At 37.6% G+C, this 22,937-nt stretch overlaps 2 protein-coding genes across 7 annotated transcripts in view; one reads left to right on the top strand and one right to left on the bottom strand.

Moving 5' to 3' along the window:
* Positions 1–66: 66 nt before the first annotated feature.
* Positions 67–2,654, bottom strand: LOC127996690 (mitochondrial import inner membrane translocase subunit Tim22). The gene is made up of 5 exons (XM_052591967.1): positions 2,602–2,654; positions 1,802–2,072; positions 1,480–1,676; positions 611–683; positions 67–516 (listed from the first exon to the last, which is right to left on the bottom strand). The coding sequence occupies exons 2-5, from the start codon at positions 2,058–2,060 to the stop codon at positions 440–442; spliced, it is 606 nt and encodes a 201-aa protein (XP_052447927.1). The 5' UTR covers positions 2,061–2,072; positions 2,602–2,654; the 3' UTR covers positions 67–439.
* A 1,501-nt stretch (positions 2,655–4,155) lies between these two features.
* Positions 4,156–22,937, top strand: part of LOC127996387 (cytospin-B) — a 105,772-nt gene continuing 86,990 nt past the window's right edge. The window contains exon 1 of one of the 6 annotated variants that reach the window (XM_052591943.1): positions 4,156–4,259. The gene's annotated coding sequence lies outside the window, so the exon portion shown is untranslated. Of the gene's footprint in view, positions 4,260–4,493; positions 4,690–9,020; positions 9,139–9,281; positions 9,418–19,594; positions 19,645–21,776; positions 21,799–22,937 lie in introns of those variants that run through there. The other 5 variants (XM_052591942.1, XM_052591945.1, XM_052591944.1 and 2 more) reach the window with 5 other exon arrangements.

The following is a 22,937-nucleotide window of genomic DNA, read 5'->3' as shown; positions in this document are numbered from 1 at the left end:
CACTACTAGGGTACATACCATAATAAAGTGTGAACAAATATGAAGATTTTATGACCCATTACACCATTCTTCAGTAAATACTCTATTATTTTTTTCACAGACAACGTGTAATACTATACATAGATCTCATTTAGCTCAGTGCATCAACCAGCACAAATCATGACATTTTAGGCACAATTATGTGCGAATATTGTCCTAGGAGGTTTTAAGGTGATGTGCCTCATCAGGTGGTCGGAAACAGAATGATCAAGACACCCCTCAGAATAAACAACTTCTGCTGGAGTTTAATGTCCTATTGGTCCACTCAGGCAACCGAATCTCTTCTGGAAGGATGGAATGCCTCTTGATTGCTGGGACAGAAGAAGACTGCACAGTGTCCCCTGTCATTACACAGTGAGGAACTCACAAAAGTACACGGCAACAGTCCTGAAGCTGGTGTTCATCGGAGATAGTATTCAATGGCAGCAGAGAAAGCAGCAAAACCTCCACAGCCCAGAACTCCAGCTTTAAGACCAGCTAGTGAAGAGAGGAACAGCTCATTCATATAGTCCAGATAACAACTCAACACATTTAAACCCTTTCTATTCTTTAACCCCTAATTGAAACTTGCCTCTGAATCCGATGGCTCCTCCTGTAATACAGCCGCTATACACGGCATTTTTCCAGTCGGATTTCCCACGATGCTAGAAAAGAGAAAACCATTGATCAGGTGGAGGATCAGTACTGAAAAACGGGACATTTAAAAATCTTTGCAAAACATCCTACAAGGAATGGATGAGCAGGAAGACTGTTCAAACACAGAACCACTAGGTGGCGCCATTAACCCACAGTATACTATTCTATAGTATTTTAGAGTCTATACCAGTATAAAATGATGATGACTCGTTCATTTAAGTTGATAGATGGTTAGAATATAAAAACTGTGTGCTGCTGATGACGCTTTCAAGTGAGGCTTGAGTGATCAAGAATATTCCAATAAACAAATTAGTTTTCCTTCATATCCTAAGAAAGTAAATTTAAGATGCAAAGTATTTACAAATAAGACATGAGAAGCACCTGTAAAACAATAATCAGTAGTAGTTTATAATATTTATTAAGTCTACCGTCCTGCACATTTTATTTTATAAGCATTGTTTTATTACTTTTCTCTTCCTTTTTCCATACCATATTTATATATTATTTTCTTGTGTTTGTATTCTTTAATAACTGCACTGTCCATGGAGCGGACCTGACTTACTTTTCACTGCTGCTCATACGCTCTCCATGTAACCATGTATGTGACAAATAAAAAATCTTGGACCTTTAAAATGAAGTTTAAATATTAATTTCATTGTGGGAAATAAAACTTGACTAAATAAAATCGAATTGTTTTTGCTAGCAGCTTTCCTTTGCATACATAAATACAAACATGTGCGTTGATTTGACTAGAGAAAAAAATAGATGGCACATTGAAAGGTGATCAGACAGACAAGCACTTACCGATTCTATGAGACACTCCGTGCATGAAAACATAGCACCCACGATAGCAAAGTTTTTAGCATATGACATTCCTCTCTGTCCCATGTCTCTCAGAACCTCTCTAGCTGTGGGGGTCCTTAGGGGGTCTTTGGGATCCAACCCAACGTTGGAGTCAATACCGGCTGTGAAGACACCAAAAGCACCTCCCAACACAAACCCTGCAGGAGAGAGAAACACTGCATTAGAGCTGTTGCATAGCTAGTTACGATTATGAATGAAATATAGATTGATCATGGAAATATCTCATCGTTTCAAAGCCTCTGACTGTCTGACAGGGAATTACCTCCGACACACGCTATGAGTGATTTAAACGCGCAGCTCTCCATTCCCCTCTCGATCATCTTCTGCTCCTCTGTTTTCTGAGGACTCGGTAAAGCACCCATGACAGTCGGATTCAAGTCTTTAACTGGTCTTTTGTCACCGATAAGATGATCCAGGATAAGACTATACTGTAGTGGAACATTTTCCGCTGCTGAAACAGTTGCCGATTGACTCGAAGTAGCTGAGAATGAGGCATCCGTGCTCTCTGCGGGCGCAGCCATGTTGAAAGCGTGCTGTTTCAGTCACACGGGGGTGAAACAAGAGCACATTCGTCAATATTCAATAGAAAAACATTCAAATAACAGAAATAACCTTGTATAGTTACAACGTCCCTTAAAAACGTATAATTGTATTTTATGTGTGATACAATTTTAAGTATTTACACCACGAATATGTAGTACAAATTTCTAACAATAATAATTGTTTCTGCAGATTCGACAAAAATGGAGGTGACCTCTGCTGTAGCACTGCAGTTCACTTATATATCACGACTTGTCCTGTGTGTGTGTGTGTGTGTGTGTGTGTGTGTGTTTTGAATCCTAATATTATATTACACATACAATATTATATTAATAAAATATTATTATCTTGAATGAACAATAAACAAAGATACATACATTGTTCCTGATTCTCTCAAGCAGCTTAAATACAAATCTTAAAAGGTAATATAAAACAGGTATATAAAATTTTTATTTTTCTTAGATTTACGCAGTTAAAGGGGTACTTCACCCAAAATTTTTAATTTGATGATTATCTGCTTACCTCCGGGGCATCCAAGATGAAGGTGACTTTGTTTCTTTAGTAGAACACAAACAAAGATTTTTTAACACAAACCGTTGCAGTCTGTCAGTCATATAATAGAAGTGGATGGGAATCACGGATTTGAGACAAAAAAATATTCACAAACAAAACCATGTCAAACCCTGTGGCTCGTGACGATACATTGATGTGTTAAGACATGAAACGATCAGTCTGTGCAAGAAACTGAACAGTATTGATAATGTTTTATACCTCTGATTCACCGCAATGTCTTAACTGTCCTGAGCATGTTATCAACAGCTAGTACGTGACACCACTTCTTCTTCTTCTTGCTTTATGGCGGATCACAGACTTATAAGTGGATTACCGCCACCTATCTCTCAAGTGGGCCATTGACACTCCTAATTGGGATTGTATATAGAGTGTCAATGCTCCATTTGGTGGCAGTAATGCGATCCACCATAAAGCAAGAGGAAGAAGAAGTGTCACACGCCTGCTGTTGAGAATACGCTCAGGACAGTTTGAACAGTTCGGACATTGCTTGAATCAGAGGTAAAAAAGACAATATAAATACTGTTCAGTGTCTTGCACAGACAAATCGTTTCGTGTCGTTTTACACATCAATATATCGCCACAAGCCGCAGGGTTTAATTTGGTTTTGCTTGTCAGAGGCATCATGCCCATTCAAAGTGAGGGGGAACGTGCCCCCTCAGATTTTTGAGCCAAGTGGATTTTGAATGCAGATTCCAAAAGATGAAAAAAATTGCGATTAATATTTTCTATATTAAATACAGTTTGAATACAATCACATCAGTGTGATTAGGTCATTCAGCGAGTCATATCACCAGCTGCTAAGTTCAGATCTGTGTTTGCTGGCTGGTGCTGAGCCAGAGACAGAAGGGTTTGTAAAGCGCTTCATCATAACCAATCACACATGATGCTGTTGAGCTTATGAATGCAATGACCAATCAGAGGTGTTCAGATTAGTCATCGATAAAACAAATAAGAAAAGATATTAATTTCACAATGTAAACAGCTTCTGATTTGAACTTTTTATTATTTTTAACATATAACAAATAACCTAATATATCTATTCATTATGAAACGCAAGTACAACAACAACAGACATATAATAAATTTACATATTCCAATGAGAGATAAAAAAAGCTTCAGTGATTTTAATGGGAGTTTAGACTGTCAGTTAAAATGTTCTCTGATAATGTAACTTGCAATGTTTTTATTCGCATTAACTTGTAATGTTAAATTCACATTAAATATAACCTCAGTCGTAGTAAAAATATGTTATGGCATGACACCCATATCTGTTAATTAAGTAAACGGACAGTTTTTCTTATGTTACTTTGACCATCACCCACTATAGATCATAATCTATAAAGGTGAGAATTAAGATATTTCATAATAATTAATAAAAAAATATATAAATAAAAATAACTCGTGCACAGTCAAAAATGATGAGTGCATGACGCCCCTGTTGCTTGTGTACAACCCCCTTTAAATAGTAAAACAACGCCAACTACAATACCCAGGATGCCCCTCGTTCACTGCGCCAAAAATGCCGCGCGCTCCGCCTAGCGGAGGAGTTGGATTTGGCACCCAAGCGTCAGTCGGCGGCAGCGGCGCGCCTCGGCGTCAGGAAACAGGTGAGTCTCACTCTCAAGACCATCAGTGGTTTATCAGTGTTTTTCTCGTCTCGAAGATCCTGTTGTCACGACAGCGATTTCGTTTAGTCCCTTTTATCACTAGAATGAATCGTTCATAGTCATCGCTGGGACACACTCTGTACTTACCCGCACTTTCATCAACGGATGTTGTCGTGTTGCGCGCGAGAGTCTGAAGCTGCGGTATTTAAACGGTGACCGTTTGCTTGCTGATGCGCTTCCTCACCAACCCTTTAATGTGATGAGGATGGCGACTCAAAGCTCTCACGGCCCTTTTATTTAATTTCCATTATTTCGCGCGATGTCTTCTTCGGAGAGCGGTACAGGCGCCGTCCGAGGAGAGATAAGAGTTAACGTTACCGCAGTAACGAGAGCTCGGGGACACCAGCCACTGCGGAGAGACAACTACACGGTTTGACATCTCGTCTTTCATTTAACGTTAACTGAAAACGATTCTGCGTGTTCTGAAGGGAACTGAGTAACGTTAGTAAAGTGTTTAGGTGTTACAATGGTTCAGACTCGATGATTTAGAGTCAAAACGTGTTCAGAAAGTATTGCCAACGCACACAATTCACTTAATATCTATCTATCTATCTATCTGTCTGTCTGTCTGTCTGTATAGTTTGAGAATGGTTTTACTTTCAGGGTTGTGAACTTTTCAGTTATCTTCGGGATTTCGAAAACAGGTCTCGCGCAGCCGAATTGTCAACTAAAAACTTTTAAGCCAAACACTTTTTGTTGTTTAACGCAACGTTTCCCATGTCATGTAAACGTGTTTCAAAGCGGTAACGTTAAATAATGACTTGGGTATGTTTTCACGAAGTTGTCCGAAAGGATACCGCTACGAACAGATAATAACTCGGGCCCGTTCAAATGACCAGAAACCGTTGGAGTGACGAAGTGTTGCTATGGCAGCAGGCGAAAAGATGGTATCTTATGTGATTAACGAAATGTTTTTTGAAGATGTGGAACCTGTGTGTTTTGGAACACCTCCAGTCTTCTCAGCAGTTGTCCTTTTTAGTGTTGTGCAGCGGTAGCAAATTTATTATTATTTTTTACTATGGGCGTCTGTGAGAAGTTACTTTCTGAATTTTAATAGATCCCTAAAGGCCTATTAAGTGCTCAAAAACATTGTGATATGACCACAAAGCTGCATTTTACATCTAGTATATATTAACAGAGCAGTCAAAAACATTAAAACAGACTGAAAGGCATCATTAGACTGTAAAGCTCCTGGTTCATTGTACTGTCCTGTTCGCATCCTAATGGTGTAACTGAATACTGTTGGTTATTTTATAGCCATATTGATTAGTTTAGGGTGGTTCATTATGGTTGAAACTATGGATGTGAGTTTTAACCATGGGGGAAAAATAGTACATTGTGACTTTTTATCTCACAATTTGGACTTCGTTTCTCATAATTCTGACCCCTTTTCCTGTCCCTTTTCAAACACATAATTGCGAGATATTTTTTTGTAGAGGAATTTATCTGACTCTATTGCATCTTCATAATAAGTCAAATCAGTTTTGGATGTAGTCAGTTCCTCAGTGTGATTACACAGTCATAGAGAAATAACCCCAGCACAAAACAAGTCATTTTTTATCCGAAAACTTTCATACTTTTTTCTTTCACCAACCAAAATAAAGCTAAAAACAGCCAAAGTAAAACTTCCCTAAATCACCCAGTGTCTAGCTATTTGTAGGTAATTATACCCTCAAGATTTTTGTCTGGGTAAACCATCAAAGGAAATAGCAAGTGTGTCTCTGGAATAGACAGCTTGGCTCTCTAGAACACACTGTCCTAGATAGAGCGCTCAGCATTTCTACGAGTCCATACTGCAGCAGTCTGATCAGAATAAAACCCCAGCTCTCTCAGAAGATAAGGGCTAAATGTCTTTTGTTGTGTGTTTGTGTGAGATGCTGGAATTTATGAGTTCACACAAGCTGCTTTAGACATTTAATCCAGTAAATGAAATGTTTTGAATACAAGAACCTTGACTGGTACTTCAGATAAAGTAAATTTAAAAAAATATATATATAATTTAATGAAACACTGACATGATACAGCCCAGCTTCATAGTCTCATCATCCTCTCTGCTCTAACAAAAGCACACACATTGAGATCAAATGAAGCCCCTATAAATAGTATTTGGCCTCTGGAAAAGGAAGGTCAATTCCAGCTGCATGAGACATTTAGGAGTGGAGGATTCTGAATGGCTTTAGCAGTGTGTGACTGTGTCTGTGATAGACATACAGTAGATGAGAAGATGGGATTAATGGCTCGACTTAGTTCACCCAAAATAAAAACTCTCATCTTTTGGTACATATTCTCATTAAGAGATGCAGCCTCTTGTCCTTGAAAAACTAACAGACACAAAAAAGATACAAATGATGGTAGCTATCCCTTTAATTAGAGGGAATTTAGGCACTTGTAGTGGAAATAATAATGAGAATATCTGAATATATGATTTGGTTCTGCTCTTAAAAGTGATCATTGCACCTTTAGTTCTTATGTAGCCAGCCTGGTTTTGTGAGGACGTGTAAAGTCAAGCCTAATTACATGCAGAAGGGATGTCGCTTACACAGCAGTTCAGCATCACACATCCCACCACAACACAGCTCTGGTCTAATCAATGGGACTATTAAAAGAGATCTAATTCAGTGGAGTTATATTATTTGAAAAAACTAAAATTAGTTTTTTTTTTGTGTGTGTGTGTGTGTGTGGATGCCTGTCCACAACAAGTTTGACTATTTTCAGAGATTTCATGTATTCGCCCTGGTTGTTTTTTTCTTTTTGTTTTCTGCAACAGATTTAGCAATGCAAGCTTTAACACGAACAACATGTGTTAACTGCCCAGATTCTCTAACCTTTTTACTCCCAAGCATGTCTTTCTTCACACAGTGCCACCAACAGTATACATATATTTCTCTTAGGTTTTCTCTATACTATCCCCTTTACATTATATAAGTACAAATGATCTACATAAACAAAGACATGAAGCCAATCATAAAATTATTTTGGGTCATTACAAATTTATCACAATTATCAGGGCCCTGAATCCAATCACATTGTAACTGTATCAACAGCCCCTTTCACACTGTAATAGTAATACAAAGATGCAGTGTTCACACAGGCAATGCATTCCATCTTTTTACAGGTAAAGCACCATTCACACATTGGTTTCAAATGACTGGTAAATTCTGTGACATCATTAAATGGATGTCACATAAATTGAAAAATTGCATATTCTTAACTCTGTGTTAAACCTTGTTGTTTTTATTTGAAATTAGAGGCAACCACTGCATTTTATATTAGACTTTATTAATCTGAAGCAAAAACAGAATAACCTGACTTTAGCTTTGTGAAATTATGCTAAATAAAACATCTGTATGAAACAGAAACAGCAGGTGGGCTGAATGAGATGCAGATTCACTCTCTGACAGCACGAAGCGCTTATGGAACAGTAATACAGCGTTAGGGCTGTGTGTATTGCCAAGAATCTGGTGATATGATTTGTTTTGATACATTGCAAAACTGTAAGCAAGGCAATATATTGGGATATTTCTAATTTTAGGAATAGGATATATTTTTAGGAAAGCTGTCATATAGAACACACCACCATATGCAAACCTTGTCAATAAATACACCGTTATAACAGTACAAACCAAATATTTGATTGTGTGCGGATGCATTTTATGGTGGAAACATTTCCGTCACATGCTAAATTCTGCAAATCGCAATGCACTGAAAAGCTGGCCAATCAGAGCACACTGCGCTTTTCAGAACGATGAGCTTTGTAAAAAATCAACCTGGGCATAGAGGAGCAACAATAATGTACAGCATGTGAAAAATCATGTGTTTTTTAACCTTAAATATATTGATATATATCACACAATCTATATAACACCCAGCCCTAATTGTGTGAAATTACACCCCTACAGTTTACTGATTTGGATATACATAAGGAATATTACATGTGCATGCCCCCCATAAAAGTATGTAAATAATATTTATCAAAATTAATATTAAAATTAATGACAATCACAATCAACTAGTTTTTCATAATTGTGCAGCCCTAAGTCCTACATTCATTCATTTCACAGAGGTCATTGCAGTATATTTAACGTCAAGGATTACTATCAGTGTAATTGAGGTGCTGATCTTTTGGAACAGCCTTTGCTTTAGATGATGCTTTAAAATGCTGTCTCCATAGGGAGCTCACCAGGTTTTGGAACACAGTTAGTGTGGTGTGGACTTGATGTGTAATATACTAGTCATTTGCATCTACACACACAACACATTATCAGTCACCTCCACTGATTAGATGCCTGACAACATCAGACACATTTAGTTGTCAGGAAAACTACATGCAACACACGATACCTGTTGATGACATCTGGGCTTCCCTCGAGCGAAATGAGTAAACAGTATGTATGAAGTCAAACAAATCAGATTAGCCCATCCGGTCTGAAGAGCATACTTGCTCAATATGCATGTTTTGTTTGTGACGTCACACCCCATTGTTATATTCTTTGTCACACACAAACTGCTTGTCACTGGAATCTTTATCAGCGTCACACCTGTTTAAAGCATAGTGGTAGACTTCTGTGAAAACCAGGGAAGCCTGTTTTTAATTTGGAGCAAGAAACTCAAATATTCATGACCTGTTTACGGACAGTCATTCAGGCCTCCTCTGATCGTATTTTTCCCCTGTCTCGTTCTGTGGCTGATGTTTGGTTTGTGGGTGGATTAGTTTAGCAGTACCCAGGAGGAACAGAAGACAGAAGACAGCAGGGCAAAAGGACATGCTCCAGTTTACCATTGTCTCTGGATGTGTGAAACCGTAGATGTTCATCCAAAGGTATTCCAATTATGATTTCTTACTTTCAAACACGTGGTGATTAACACAGCTGATGCTTTCACTGATACTCTGCTGTGGACGGTTTGCATTTTTTCAAGCACGCAAGTACACACCCTTTGCCTGTCACCGACAATGATTGTAGCACCAGCCTCTTCTGTGTTCGGAGTTGACAGATGGAGGTGTGTTTTCAGCGTCTCTGACACTGCTCGTTTATTCTGCTGGCTGTTCTGCTTTCAGGAAATAATAATCCATCCATACTACCAGAATTTGGGATAAACGGTAACTGACCCCATTAGTGAATTTGTTTTGTAAACATGTTCGATAATGATGATGATAATTAGGATAATGACAGACTGTATTGTAGTTCAATACATTTTGACTTAAGGAAACTTGAGTGGAGCTTTTTGAAGAACAGACTGATTTGTCCCAAAGTCGATGTTTGGAAGTGCAGTTGAAATGTATTTGGCGGGTCCACATTCAGACGACAGGAATGTGTGGAGGAAATGGCTGCATACTTGCTGTGTAAATCTCAGTTAGCCTAGGTAAATGCTGGGAATGTCTTTGCCACAGTGAAATGCTAATTTCTAATTTCATACAGTCTTCAGTTCTGAAGTTCTTCACAATTGAGGACAGCAGTGCTTTAATTTTAAACTCTGCATACGATAATATTATTGCTGCTTTTGTGTTTAAAGGCATTATAATTTGGTAAATTCCTACAGAACTTCCTTTTTTCTAAGTGTTATAACCTATGTAAGCAGATGAGAAATACATGGCAATCGTAATGATAGACGTCTGTGATTTTCATGTACCAATTCGGACGGGACTAGTATCTCCGTGTTTATTACAGAGGTGGGAGGGTCTGATTTGTGTATCTGGGCGTCACAGAGATCACGCGCTCTGTATGCGTGCATTGCATTCATTCAGAATGATTGCCTTTGTATTATTACACAATAAATACTAAATGGCTAGTATAGCAAAACCATGTTAATGTGTGGTTCCTTTAGTTTAACTTGTTTTCCTTTTTTTTATTAAATGTAATTAAAACATTATGTAACTGAGTACATAAATGAACGTGAGTAATCTTACCTGATGCTGATATTACAATAGCCGGTATTAACGGTTTACGCGATCTTGCTCTTGATTTTATTATTTGTATTATTTTTTTATTAATATCTATTTGCCGCTAAGCAAATATATCAAACATCCGCGTGGTAGAGCATCTACGGTAATTCACGTTGGCCAAAACACACAAGGAAACGCGTTGTGAAATAAAATATCACCGGCAATCACAGACATTCGCATTCGGACGGGATTAGTTTTCTCAGAGGATCACTGAGTTTGCTGAAAAACGGTAGGTAATTTGCTCTGGAATTATCACAGAGGTTGTGTGAGAAAAACACAGACGTGGCAGATTCGGGCGGGATTAAAATCACAGAGTACCTCTGTGAAACGCAGATTTCTCTAACGACCCCCTGTGAAACTAGTCCCGTCCGAATAGGGCTTTAGTTATCATTTGTGTTGTTTGTGTGACCTGATTGAACTGATTGCTGTATTGAATATCACCCCCTAAAAATGTCTTCTTCAGGTTTTTATTTTTTATATGTAAGTCTTCTTTTTATGTTCATTGATGATTATTATTATTCACAAATATTTGTATTATATTGCTGTAGTCTTCTAGATATAACTTAAAAAACTTTGTAGCATGTAGTGAATCAACAAATGAGGCATGTAATACAGTGGCCCAAAGAGCTACTTAAAATCACACATACTGTGTGAAGAAAAAGTATGCACTTCTGAGTGTGTAGTAGAAGAGTAGGCAAGTTTTGGGACGTAGTATCACGTCATACAGTTGTGTCTTTTTATGGACCACTCAGTTGCTTAGATATATTCATCCTAGTCTCAGCGTCAGATGTTCTCTAGAGACAGAGAGAGAGAGATGAAAGTTGCATGTATGCTCATCTGTGCGTTTCTCTTTTTTAGAGTGAGTTTACTTTAAAAACGGCGATTTTATCCTCTTGTTGCTTGAAATTATAATGTAGCGATTCAGTATTTAAACTGTTATTAATAAAAGTTGTGGGGCACCATTGACAAGTTTTTTTTGCTCATGGATGTGTGAGCTGCGCAATATCTGATGTGTATGTGTGCGTAGGTCTGTCACGATAACAACTTTTTGTTGTGCGATATATTGCCCCATAAATCATTGCGCTAAACGATATTATTGTAATTTTAAAGACCATTTTATGCCACTGAATAAATAATCATAATGTAACAGCATAATAATGCAAGAAGACCTATATACTTCCAAATGTAATGTAAAAGAATATTGAGATCATGGAAATTAAGTATCGAATAATCAAATACCTTTACAAGACCATATCTGCAGTTAAAACTTTTTTTTTTATTGTAGAAGCATTTCTTTAAGTCACTTCATGACTACACAACGTTATGTACGAGAAGCTACAAAAGTGGAACGTACAAAACATGGTGACATAATTTTTAAGTAAATATAATGGGCGATATATTGCATCACCAAAAATGATTGAGGTCATGTACATATGTTGCGTGCTAAGTCGATATATTGATTATTGCAACAGGCCAATGTGTGTGTGTCAGTAAACAGCGCATTAATGTAGAACACGGTACCAAAAATTCAGTATTTGGTACCAATACCAGGGAAAATGCACAGTTCTCTCTACCAATTTTGGTACCAAAGCAAAAGACAAAAACATGCTAATAATGTTTTTTTACTATACTTTCATTTAATCCAAATTGTGTACATATTTAATTTTAAAGGGCTTTTAAATTTAAAGCCAAGAATAACAACTAAGTTAGCTAAAAAAAGAAAAGAAAAAAAAGCCCAGAACTGATTTTCTGCCTAAAATGACACAAACAATTAATAGCCATTTGTACATCTCTAACATGCATATCTTAGTTTATTTAAAAGCCTCTGGCGTGTAACAATAGTAAATACCATCATGTCCTCCTGTTTTTTTTTTTTTACCCTAATATAAATTACAGGAGCATTAAATAGTTAATAAAGAAACTTAATTCTAATTCTCATTTTATTACCATTAGCCGTGCTTATGCTAACTACTCTAATAACAGCATTCATTCAAACCCAACATTCAAATTAAATTATTTTATAATATTCATAACAGAACTGGTGTTTCCCACAGCCTTGCAGTCTATTTGTGACACATATATATGCAAATTCATTCTCTGCCAGCAGGAGGCGCTTGTAGAGAACGAGAGAGGTTTCCCCGGTAACGGCTGTAATCAGATAAGCCCTGCAATAACAAACGCTGCTCAGGCATTACAGGGAAGATGAAATGAAAATGACATCCATCATTTTCTGAAGACACTCAGTTTGCTTCTGAAATACAGTGATATCAAAACACCACACCGTGTTTCGACTTTGACACATGAACATTTTATGTTTATTCAACGAAGTCAAAGTCATTTGTTTGTGGCGGTCAGTTTTGATATTTCCCAATCTATGGGAAACACTATGAAACTTACCTGCATGAACTCTTTCATTTGATCTAGGTGTCTGTCTTTAAAGTGTTTTGTTAGTTTGGTGTGTTTCCTCCTTTTGATGTCGTCATGTCTCAGTGCTTTTATGAAGAGAGCGCACCTGCAAACTTTTCTGATTGAATGTGTACTCCGTACCACCGGTACAAAACAAACAAAAAACTAGTACTGTAATATTTACATTTTTTTTTTTTTTTTGTACCGACTTGGTACCGAAGTACCGGGAGTTTTGACAACACTAGTAGAACGGTAATTAAAGGCTGTAATGCACACCTATGTGTGTATTGGCTTCAAACAGTAAACCCCAATAAAGCATTGTAATATGAATGTAATTGTAATATCAGAACATTTATTATATAAATATTATATTTTCCCATTTTCTACATTTCTGAGGATATTTCTTAGTTTGGTATTTGCAGATGTTTAAAGTGTGATTCAAGTGTCCATATACTTTGTAAACACAACACAGCATTCATGGAAATGTTATGACTGAGTTATGCATGTGAATCCTCCTGACTTCATTGAGTGTCTTGGTCATATGAGGTTCTTGTTTCAGAAGTTAGAAACCATAGTGTGAGCTGTGGAGTGTTTACTCTTCCAGTGCTTTGACACCACACGTCCAGGAAGTTGTGCTCTATAGGGACTACAGATCTCTGAGAAAAATGAAGTCTGCTGTGAATACTGCATGAGCAGTTTGACATACAGTTCATCAACAATCTCTCAGGGATCTTTCATTAAAAACTAATAGAAAATGTTTCTTTTAATAAGTATGTTTATGTTTTATATAACACCATAATAAGGAAATCTTGGTTGTTTTACCCATGAGCGTTCTGTCATTTTCTGAGTTATTATGACAAGAGAAACTATTATCCCCTTTCTGTCTTGTGCCTTGTTTGTGATATTCAGCTGAATGTTTTAATAATAAACCTTTGTACCTTCATTATTGTGAGCTTCCCAGGCCTGAAATTCAGCATGTGTATTGCAAACAATTTGAATAATTCCAGCAAATATATTCCCACACAACTGTCAATATCAGTTTCTCAATTTTAATCTATTCTCATTTTGATGAACCAATACCAAATATTAAGTCAAAGAATCAGTCTTTTAGTCTGTGCTGTGGTAATCAGCTGCTTTGCTTTACTTATAACAAAGTAAACATGAATAAACAATAGATAAGTCAGGGCTTGACACTTACCTTTTTCCCAAGGAGCACATGTGCAGATGAGTTTTAGCTTAATAATTGGATATAATGAAACAATTAAAACCACAATTATTTAATCTATCAAAATACAGAAAGTACACAAGGTTTTCAAATAATTTGTCTTCAGACCAACATTTGAGAGCAGTGGCACTAAGTTCTACAGATGGTCTTTTGCATTGATAAGTGCAGTTACTAATAATATTTCATCATGTTATTTTTTTTGTTTATTATTTTTAATAATACATTTATTTATTTTAGTTATAATTGTGATTTGATGTATTCTTAAAATTTTACATGTGTTTGTTTACCACAGATATATTTTGTGGTGTGTCCCATTTAAAACAACATTCAAACTGGATCATCTTAGAGCCTTAAAGTAATGGAAATAGTGTGAAATGCTTGAAAATCATTGAAAAGTGCTTGAATTTCTCTCTCAAAAGGTTGTACAAACCCAGAAATGAATGATACAATGCATTTGACTATTTCTACCACAACACCATGGTTACAGTTAGCGTTACCCCTTCAGGTTTACTGACGTATGTCATCGCTGTTTATAACAGAGATTTCTGTGCAGAATTTGAATGATTCTCACTAGATCTCGCAGTAACCTTATCATTGTGCAGTGATTTGGGGATTATGTTTATAAGCCCATGCTAAATCAGAGGGCATTGTGGGACAGTTATCCTACAGCACAAGAGAAGGATTTGGTTGGAAATGATAACTTCATGTCCTTATTTGTAATTCAAAGCTTATGACTTGGCACTTTAAGGGCCAACACACACATGTATTGCTCCCATGTGCTCTACAGATGTTACTTCACTTACGTGGACAACTAATCCTCTGTGTGTGTGCATTGTGCATCTAGGGCAGAGGTCAGTCATTGAGATGATACAGACCATCAGCGGGATCATGAAAGTACTTTGAATGTCACTCGTCATCATCACATAACACACTTTAAATGTTACTTTCTGAAATCAGTGTTTTTCACAGTATTTTGTGGCAGCAGGGGATGTCACATAGTAATTGGCATTTTTATGACGTCATTGCATCGGGCTTGCATTCAGACAAGTTTTGGCACTTCCAATCTGTTCTACTCTCTCTTCTACTGTCACATACTGTAATACAACTGAATGCCCTATAAAGCTAGTGCTGGGCGGTTTGACCAAAAATGTACATCACGTTTTTGTTCAAAGTTTTACCGGTTTTCTGGTTTATGACTATTTTTTTCATGCGTAATCAGGTGTACAATGCATTTTCTGCTGGTTGATATTCCAAGACGTGCATGCGGCTAAGGTGCTGGAGCAAATTGTTCGTGTCGCCGCCTTTAGCGACAATTTTAGCCCGACAGCACTTAAACTGGATGTTTGGTCGACGTCGGATTTTTGGAAACCAAAAAACCTCCAAACAACAGAACAGGCTCCTCTTTTTGGCTATAACGCCTGTTTCAGACATAATCTGGCAGCAATGCAGACCGCAGCACGGACTCATTGTGCATTGACACAGGACTAGGGCCGTGATGGTGGCTGATTTTTACCACCGCGATAGTCATGGACCAACAACTGCCGGTGGCGCGGTGTAAAAAAAAAAAAAAAATTATATATATATATATATATATATATTAGTGTCAAAATTTGCTTGTTAACGAAGGCAATAATTTTTTTCCAGTTTAATGTATTCAGATTATTTTACTTAGGGGCGGGGATGGCCACTCACTCACAACTGCTGCTTCTGTCACTTTTTACTATATCACAAAATACTCGTTATAATCAGTGATGCTACACTGGATGCAGCACAATACGACTTGATAAATCCCCCGTCCGGTCTGTGAGGTACTGTCACAGAGTTCAGATTTCCTGTACAGACACTAGACAGACTAAACCTGTCGCAATGCGGTTGTGTTGCGTCTCGTTTACTTTTCCGCCACCAAGCAAGCTCAGTAGCTAACTCCTCTTCTGCACGCGCTCTCTTTGAAATAAGAATCGTTGCCATATTTCTTGTTACTATCTTTTTATTTATGTCTGTCTCGTTTGTATTTGGCAAGTTTGGAGAAAGTCTCACTAAACCTGACCAGCCAGCGTTTGCGATCACGAGAACTTGTGCAAATGCTGATGGGTGACATGAATGCAGATGCCTCCAGATCTGTGATGTGGTATTTGCTTTCCCAACAAGATCCATCGCCCAACACTAAATTAATTTGCTGAATGAACACATAAACTGTATTTTCCTGCGCTCAAATCTGCCAATCTAAAGGAAACGCTGTGTTTGAGGTAATTTGTTAATTACCATAGGCTTAGAATTTGCAACTATTACAGTTGTTACTGCACGGCAACCGTCACAGCCCTACACAGGACGCGTTTGCTGTCCGCTACTGATCCGCACCGGTTTAGTCAGCAAACACATTTGTTCATTGTTTTGATTTCTTATCATGTAAAGAAAAAAAAAAAAAAAATATATATATATATATATATATATATATATATATATATATATATATATATATTAGTGGTGGGCAGTTATCGCCGTTAACGTGCTGCGTTAACGTGAGACTGTTATCGGGCGATAAAAAAAATATCACCGTTAATCTATTCTCAAAGTTGGGTTGGGAGCTGGGTCTATACTAAGCAAGCTATGATGACTTTCACCTTGATACTTTATATAACCGACTGGCTGAGGCCAGCCTAAAAAGCGTCCTGTGTGAAAGGCCCATAACACCGGAGAGCGCCAAGATGTTTTCGCGAGATGTAAACAAACAGTGTGACGCGTCGACGCATTTCACGCACGTCGACTTATTTTTGTAGTCGACGTAATCGATGACGTCGACGCATTGTTGCAGCACTACTGCAGACGGACTGTGTGTGAAACAGGCGTTATAACGTAACACCAGATCACTGCTGAGTTTACCCTTACCCTCACCTCAGAGTGCAACATTGTAAACGCGGCTTTACAACACAGCATAACGTTCGTTCCGAACGCTGAGTAATTAAATACACCGGAATGCAGGTATATTCAAAATTAACATCTTAACGAAAATAATCTGGATACGTACTGGATCCGGGTGACTGAGGTGACCCTCTGATCTGGATACAGACTGGATCTGGTGGCCACGGTGACCTCGGAACAAGAGAGAAACAGACAAATATTAGCGTAGATGCCATTCTTCTAATGATGTAGAAGGTAAATTTCCGGTTCCGGTTTACCTAATTAATGCAGCCTAAAAATCCTTTAACAGATTTGGATATTAAAAGCATATTAGTATGTTATGTGTATGCCAGATTAAAGAGATGGGTCTTTAATCTAGATTTAAACTGCAAGAGTGTGTCTGCCTCCCGAACAATGTTAGGTAGGTTATTCAAGAGTTTAGGTGCCAAATAGGAAAAGGATCTGCCACCCGCCGTTGATTTTGATATTCTAGGTATTATCAAATTGCCTGAGTTTTGAGAACGTAGCGGACGTAGAGGAGTATAATGTAAAAGGAGCTCATTCAAATACTGAGGTGCTAAACTATTCAGGGCTTTATAAGTAATAAGCAATATTTTAAAATCTATACGATGTTTGATAGGGAGCCAGTGCAGTGTGGACAAGACTGGGCTAATATGGTCATACTTCCTAGTTCTAGTAAGAACTCTTGCTGCTGCATTTTGGACTAGCTGTAGTTTGTTTACTAAGCGTGTAGAACAACCACCCAATAAAGCATTACAATAGTCTAACCTTGAAGTCATAAATGCATAGATTAACATTTCTGCATTTGACATTGAGAGCATAGGCCGTAATTTAGATATATTTTTGAGATGGAAAAATGCAGTTTTACAAATGCTAGAAACGTGGCTTTCTAAGGAAAGATTGTGATCAAGTAGCACACCTAGGTTCCTAACTGATGACGAAGAATTGACAGAGCAACCATCAAGTCTTAGACAGTGTTCTAGGTTATTACAAGCAGAGTTTTTAGGCCCTATAATTAACACCTCTGTTTTCTCTGAATTTAGCAGTAAGAAATTACTCGTCATCCAATTTTTTATATCGACTATGCATTCCATTAGTTTTTCAAATTGATGTGTTTCACCGGGCCGTGAAGAAATATAGAGCTGAGTATCATCAGCATAACAGTGAAAGCTAACACCATGTTTCCTGATGATATCTCCAATGCTGAATAAAGTCGTAGTCTTTGCTATTTTTGAAACAAAATGTATTTTTGATGTTTTTCTTACCTTTCTGGACATGGACAGTATACCGTTCACACAGCTTCAATGGAGGGACTGAGATAGAGCTGCAACTAACGGTTATTTTTTCTGTCGACTAATCTAACGATTACTTTTCCGATTAGTCGACTAATCTAACGATTATTTGTATTACAATAAATAATTAATCGAATGTTCTTTTTTTTAATTAGCTAATGAATTCTTTGTATAACTTTACAAAAAAAATATAAGTACAACTTCTAATATAATATTTCAACCTAGAAAATTATTTTACTATGGTAAATATGAGTTTATGATAGCGTTTATAATTAAACCACAGTAGCCATAAATTTACAGTTGTCTGAGATGTCATGAAATGTTCTGTAGCATCACAAACCATAAACTGTAGTCAGGGTTCTGCTATGGTTTAGCATGGTTTCCAGAGATCTGGAGCTGATTCTGGGTAGCTCGGTGGTTTGTGACTGTTGTCTCGCGACAGGCTCATTTTTAAGGGCCATTTACATTTCATGTCTTTTGCGCACTCAAGTTCGTTATTTCCAATGTAGGTGCGCGATAAGCGTGCTCATAATGTAAGCGACGCGCTCGTTTTTTCTAGGCGCGTCCGCACTGCATCGAGTTCAAACATCTCAACTTTCTAGAATGCCGCAAGCGCAGTAATATCAGACCTGAACCAGGTAGTTTGTCACCAGATCACACGGTAACCAGTTAAACCGTAACACAGGAGAGCGCCAAGATGTTTTCCTTTGAGGTGCTCGCGCATCGCAGTTGTGCTGCCATGGTCCACCATATCGGTTTTGTGAAGGGAACAAAGGGCCATTTTATTTGTCCTCTGTTTAAAGTATTCCCATACTTTTAATAACAGTGGTCTCTGTTTTGTGATAGAATGCAACTTTCTCCATTCCCAGTATGCCATTACGTGAGATGTAAACAAACAGTGTGAGGCGTCGACGCATTTCACGCACGTCAACGTATTTTTGTAGTCGACGTAATCGATGACGTCGACGAGTCGTTGCAGCACTGAGAGCTCTCTGACTAAATCTAAAATATCTTAAACTGTATTCCAAAGATAAAAGGAGATCTTTCGGGTTTGGAACAACATGAGGGTAAGTTATTAAAGACATAATTTTGCTATTTGGGTGAACTATCCCTTTAAATCCCTAAATACTAAATCAATAAATGTTTGAATACATGTAAATATTCTAATTTAAAAAATGTGGCCAAATTTCGGCACATTTTAAATAGAGCTTTGAATACTGTGAAATCAAGTCATACAACTATGTTTTCATGATCAATTTTTGTCTCGGCTAAGTGCTATCCTTTTCTGTGAGCCACATTTAAATTTAGTATAAGGCCACCCGCCAACTAGTTTGTGCTTGTCAGAAAATAAAAAGCACTGTAACCCCTCCTACTTGGCACGTGTCTGCTGTCTAATCAGCTGTGAGGCTGGAATACAGCCATTGGCTCAGAAAATCAAGGCACATCTGTTGTTTGTCATATCTTACCTTGGCACTAAAAAGTTTTCCTTTCTCAGACACAGTTTGCAGAGTTTTGAAGTTGAATGCAAGCCTTCAGTTAAAGGTGAGTTTAAATAAAGGGGAGTGAAACCACAGCTGTTCAAATGAGATGCAGATGTTGTCCAGACTTGCAGAGCAGGACTTGTGGTTAACTGGTTATGTCAAATCAGCAGTAAAAATTGGTTTTGGTAGCGGTTGACAGTGAAGTGAAACTCTGTTGAAGGCATGTTAAAATATGATGGATTTATCTCGTACTAAGTTTATTCATGTGACATTTATGGGAGTTTTTGAGATTGGAGTGACTAAATGTGACCCACCTCATGGGTACAGGACTCAGCAGGGTATTAGAGTACTTCCCAATTCACATTTGTTTACAGTGCACTATACAGTAAATATGACTTATGTCTACAGGAATGTGACACAACTGAAAAAACTATAAAAACATTGACCAATCAGAATCCACCAGACTTTAAAAAGCTCAAGCTTTTAAAGTGGCAGACGATATAGACATGCTCTTTTTCTTTGTGTCTGCTAGCACAAGGGCTTGTCGTGGGTAGGGATGCAGCAATTTACCAGTTTCACGATTAACCGTGCTTTAAACGGTCAATTAATCGTAAAGGCTCCACTACACTAAGTGTTTCTGTTGCATGGAACGAAACAGTTGCAACTTGCGCAGAACGAAAACAAAGTAACACTAGCTTTGCACCAGCTTAAAATGCTGTGCTTATCAGAGACACAGGCTACTACACACACTAGATTAACTATGACAGTGGAAACCAAACAATAACCCTTTATTTCCACCGAGATTATTTTGGGTACACCAAGAATGACATTTATCTTAAATATTGCCGTAAAAACTACTGCTAAAGAGCGAAATACACAGCTTTAAACTATTCTAATGCACAACTTCAAGGCAAGACTGACATGAAGCTATGGAGCATTCTGCCCGCTTCAGATCAGACAGAGATTAAATAGTCAAAAGAGAGAGAGAGAGAGAGAGAAGTGTGTTTGTGTGTGTGTGAACCTGCATCAGGGCGTCCCCCTACAAATGTGTGTTTAATTACTTAAGGCGGGCGTACACGGTGCGAATTCGGATGGTCGGAAGATCGTATGTCAACGCACACGGCACGAGTGAGTTTATCTGAAAATCGTACGGACGACATGATATACGACACGATTTTACAACCTGCGAATTCAAGAAGCAATCGCACGAAGTTGATAGACGAGCGATATGAGAGCACACATATCCAATGCATTCGAATCGCTCTCGCGGTACTTTGATGTCATACAGGTGATCATTCTGTGCGTGCAGCGGTGCCTCAAGGGGAACACGCCTAATATAACTGCTCTCCCTCTCTCATAACTGCAAATAAAATATTGATACAAGCCTTGACTGTTTCCTACACGTACAGGTTATTTTTCATTAATAGGAAACCGGGACGTTTGGTTACCCTGTGTGTGTGTTCTTGTAGGCCTATATGGTTTATGAATATCTGAAATGGGTATTAAAATGTAAACATGGTTTATGAAGACAATTACTGTGCTCTCGTAAACCAAATGGCTTTAAAAAATACTATACGGTGTTTAATAGAAATTTTAAACATGCATTTTTCGTGATGGATAGAAGTAGTGTATGGGGATATACAGTATAGAATACCGTTACGTCTTCAGATAACTTCAGATAAATCAACAAATCGGCTCGTTCAACCGCACAAATGGCACGAATTCAAACCGATAGCTCACGAACTCTTTAGACATGTTTAAAAATGATCGGGAGGTCGGGAAGTGCTCGTAAGCCACTCTGCTCGGCTCGTAATTCATGGCAAATGATACGAGCCGCGACCATACGAGAATACGCGATTTCCACACGATTGAAAAAAAACGCATGCGAACTCGTACGACAGCAAAAATTGTTGCTAATGAATATTATGTAATCTAAGCTATTTTATTAATAAAAGTAGTGGGGTACAACAAGTTCCTCCTGAATGTTTGTATGTGTGCCCAGCATGATCTCCAATCTCACAAACCAAAATAAATAGACACGATTTTCTCAGGCCACATAGATAATCATATGAATTATTAAAATGAATATGTATGGATAACAGTTGTTGCATTTTTATTAATTATACCTTTTAAAGTATTATTCATGAGTCAAAAACCAGCAAGATTTTTTTTCTGTTTCCAGTTCTCTGCCTGAGCTGTGATCTGTTTTCAGGAGGTAAATACTGACATATATGTTTACAGAGCAGAAGTCACCTTTTTAATTCCAACTGGAGAAATTGACTTTTGTTTGTTTTTATTATTATTTTGTGCTGTATTGGTTACTGTGTTATTTCTGTTTCAAAAGTCAGCAATAAATAACATTTTAATATCTAAAGAGTTTCCATGTGATTTTATACTTTAATAATTTTGTTAAATTAATAAATGCATAGTAATCGTCATAATCGTAAAACCGTGATTATTTCTAAGACATTAATCATACCAACAAAATCTATAATTGTTGCATCCCTAGTTGTGGGCATTTGCTGAAAAGACAAGCACAGATACACACTATGTAAAGTTTCCCGAAAAAGTATACCATTTGGGCACATTTGACTACTTTTTTAATGTACCTTGACTTAAGATGGAATAATTCTAATATTGCATCTGATTGAGGGCAGAAAGTATGTGGACTGAGACATAACAATAATCTCCATGTGTTTTAGCAGACTAGCCACATGTCATAGAGTAGTACATAAATAGAGACCCTTGTCTGTCCATTGCGTAGGTGTCTTGTTGTCTTGGGTGATTTGAAAGACATGAATAGATGTCCCTACTACACATGCCTTCGTCTTCTGTTGATGGATTGTAGCATGTTATTATTGCAAAGGAAGCTATTGTATACCAGTATGTAGGAGTTGGCCTTGCTGTTCATTGGCTAATAGAGATTGAATGTGGACAGCTGATATTTACTCTGGGCTTGGTTCGTCTACCCTTGATTTGATTTATTTGCCTTTGATGCTGTAGATTTGCAGCATCTGTATGAAAAGGATCACAATTGCTTTGATGAAGGAATTCAAGCAGTGGCTTCAAAAATGAATGAGTAAATAAAACCATGTTGCCATTGGGATATGAGTGTTATTATTCATGGCTTCACTTTGATGAAAGTTTGTGCATTAAGCATTTCTGAAATTTAGACATTGTTAGGGAAGGATATAAAATTAGGGGTACAGTGTGTTTTCAGTAGCAAGTCAAAACAATAGAGCACATAAAAAAAGCTAAGGCCCTTTTCCTGCCAGTCCAGCCGCTTTGGTATGTTATGATCTGCACTTTCAATTATTTAATTCAAGTCCCCATCAGTTATACGATTTTCTGTTC

The sequence above is a fragment of the Carassius gibelio genome, chromosome A5, assembly GCF_023724105.1.
Source record: "Carassius gibelio isolate Cgi1373 ecotype wild population from Czech Republic chromosome A5, carGib1.2-hapl.c, whole genome shotgun sequence".
NCBI classification, from domain to species: Eukaryota; Metazoa; Chordata; class Actinopteri; order Cypriniformes; family Cyprinidae; genus Carassius; species Carassius gibelio.
This window is presented reverse-complemented; position numbering and strand designations above follow the sequence as displayed.

Coding starts and splice junctions, on each gene's coding strand:
- LOC127996690 (XM_052591967.1), bottom strand. CDS start 2,060: ATGGCTGCGCCCGCAGAGAGCACGGATGCCTCATTCTCAGCTACTTCG. Junction 1,677..1,801: donor ACTCATAGCGTGTGTCGGAG/GTAATTCCCTGT, acceptor TCTCTCCTGCAG/GGTTTGTGTTGGGAGGTGCT. Junction 517..610: donor AGGAGCCATCGGATTCAGAG/GCAAGTTTCAAT, acceptor TCTCTTCACTAG/CTGGTCTTAAAGCTGGAGTT.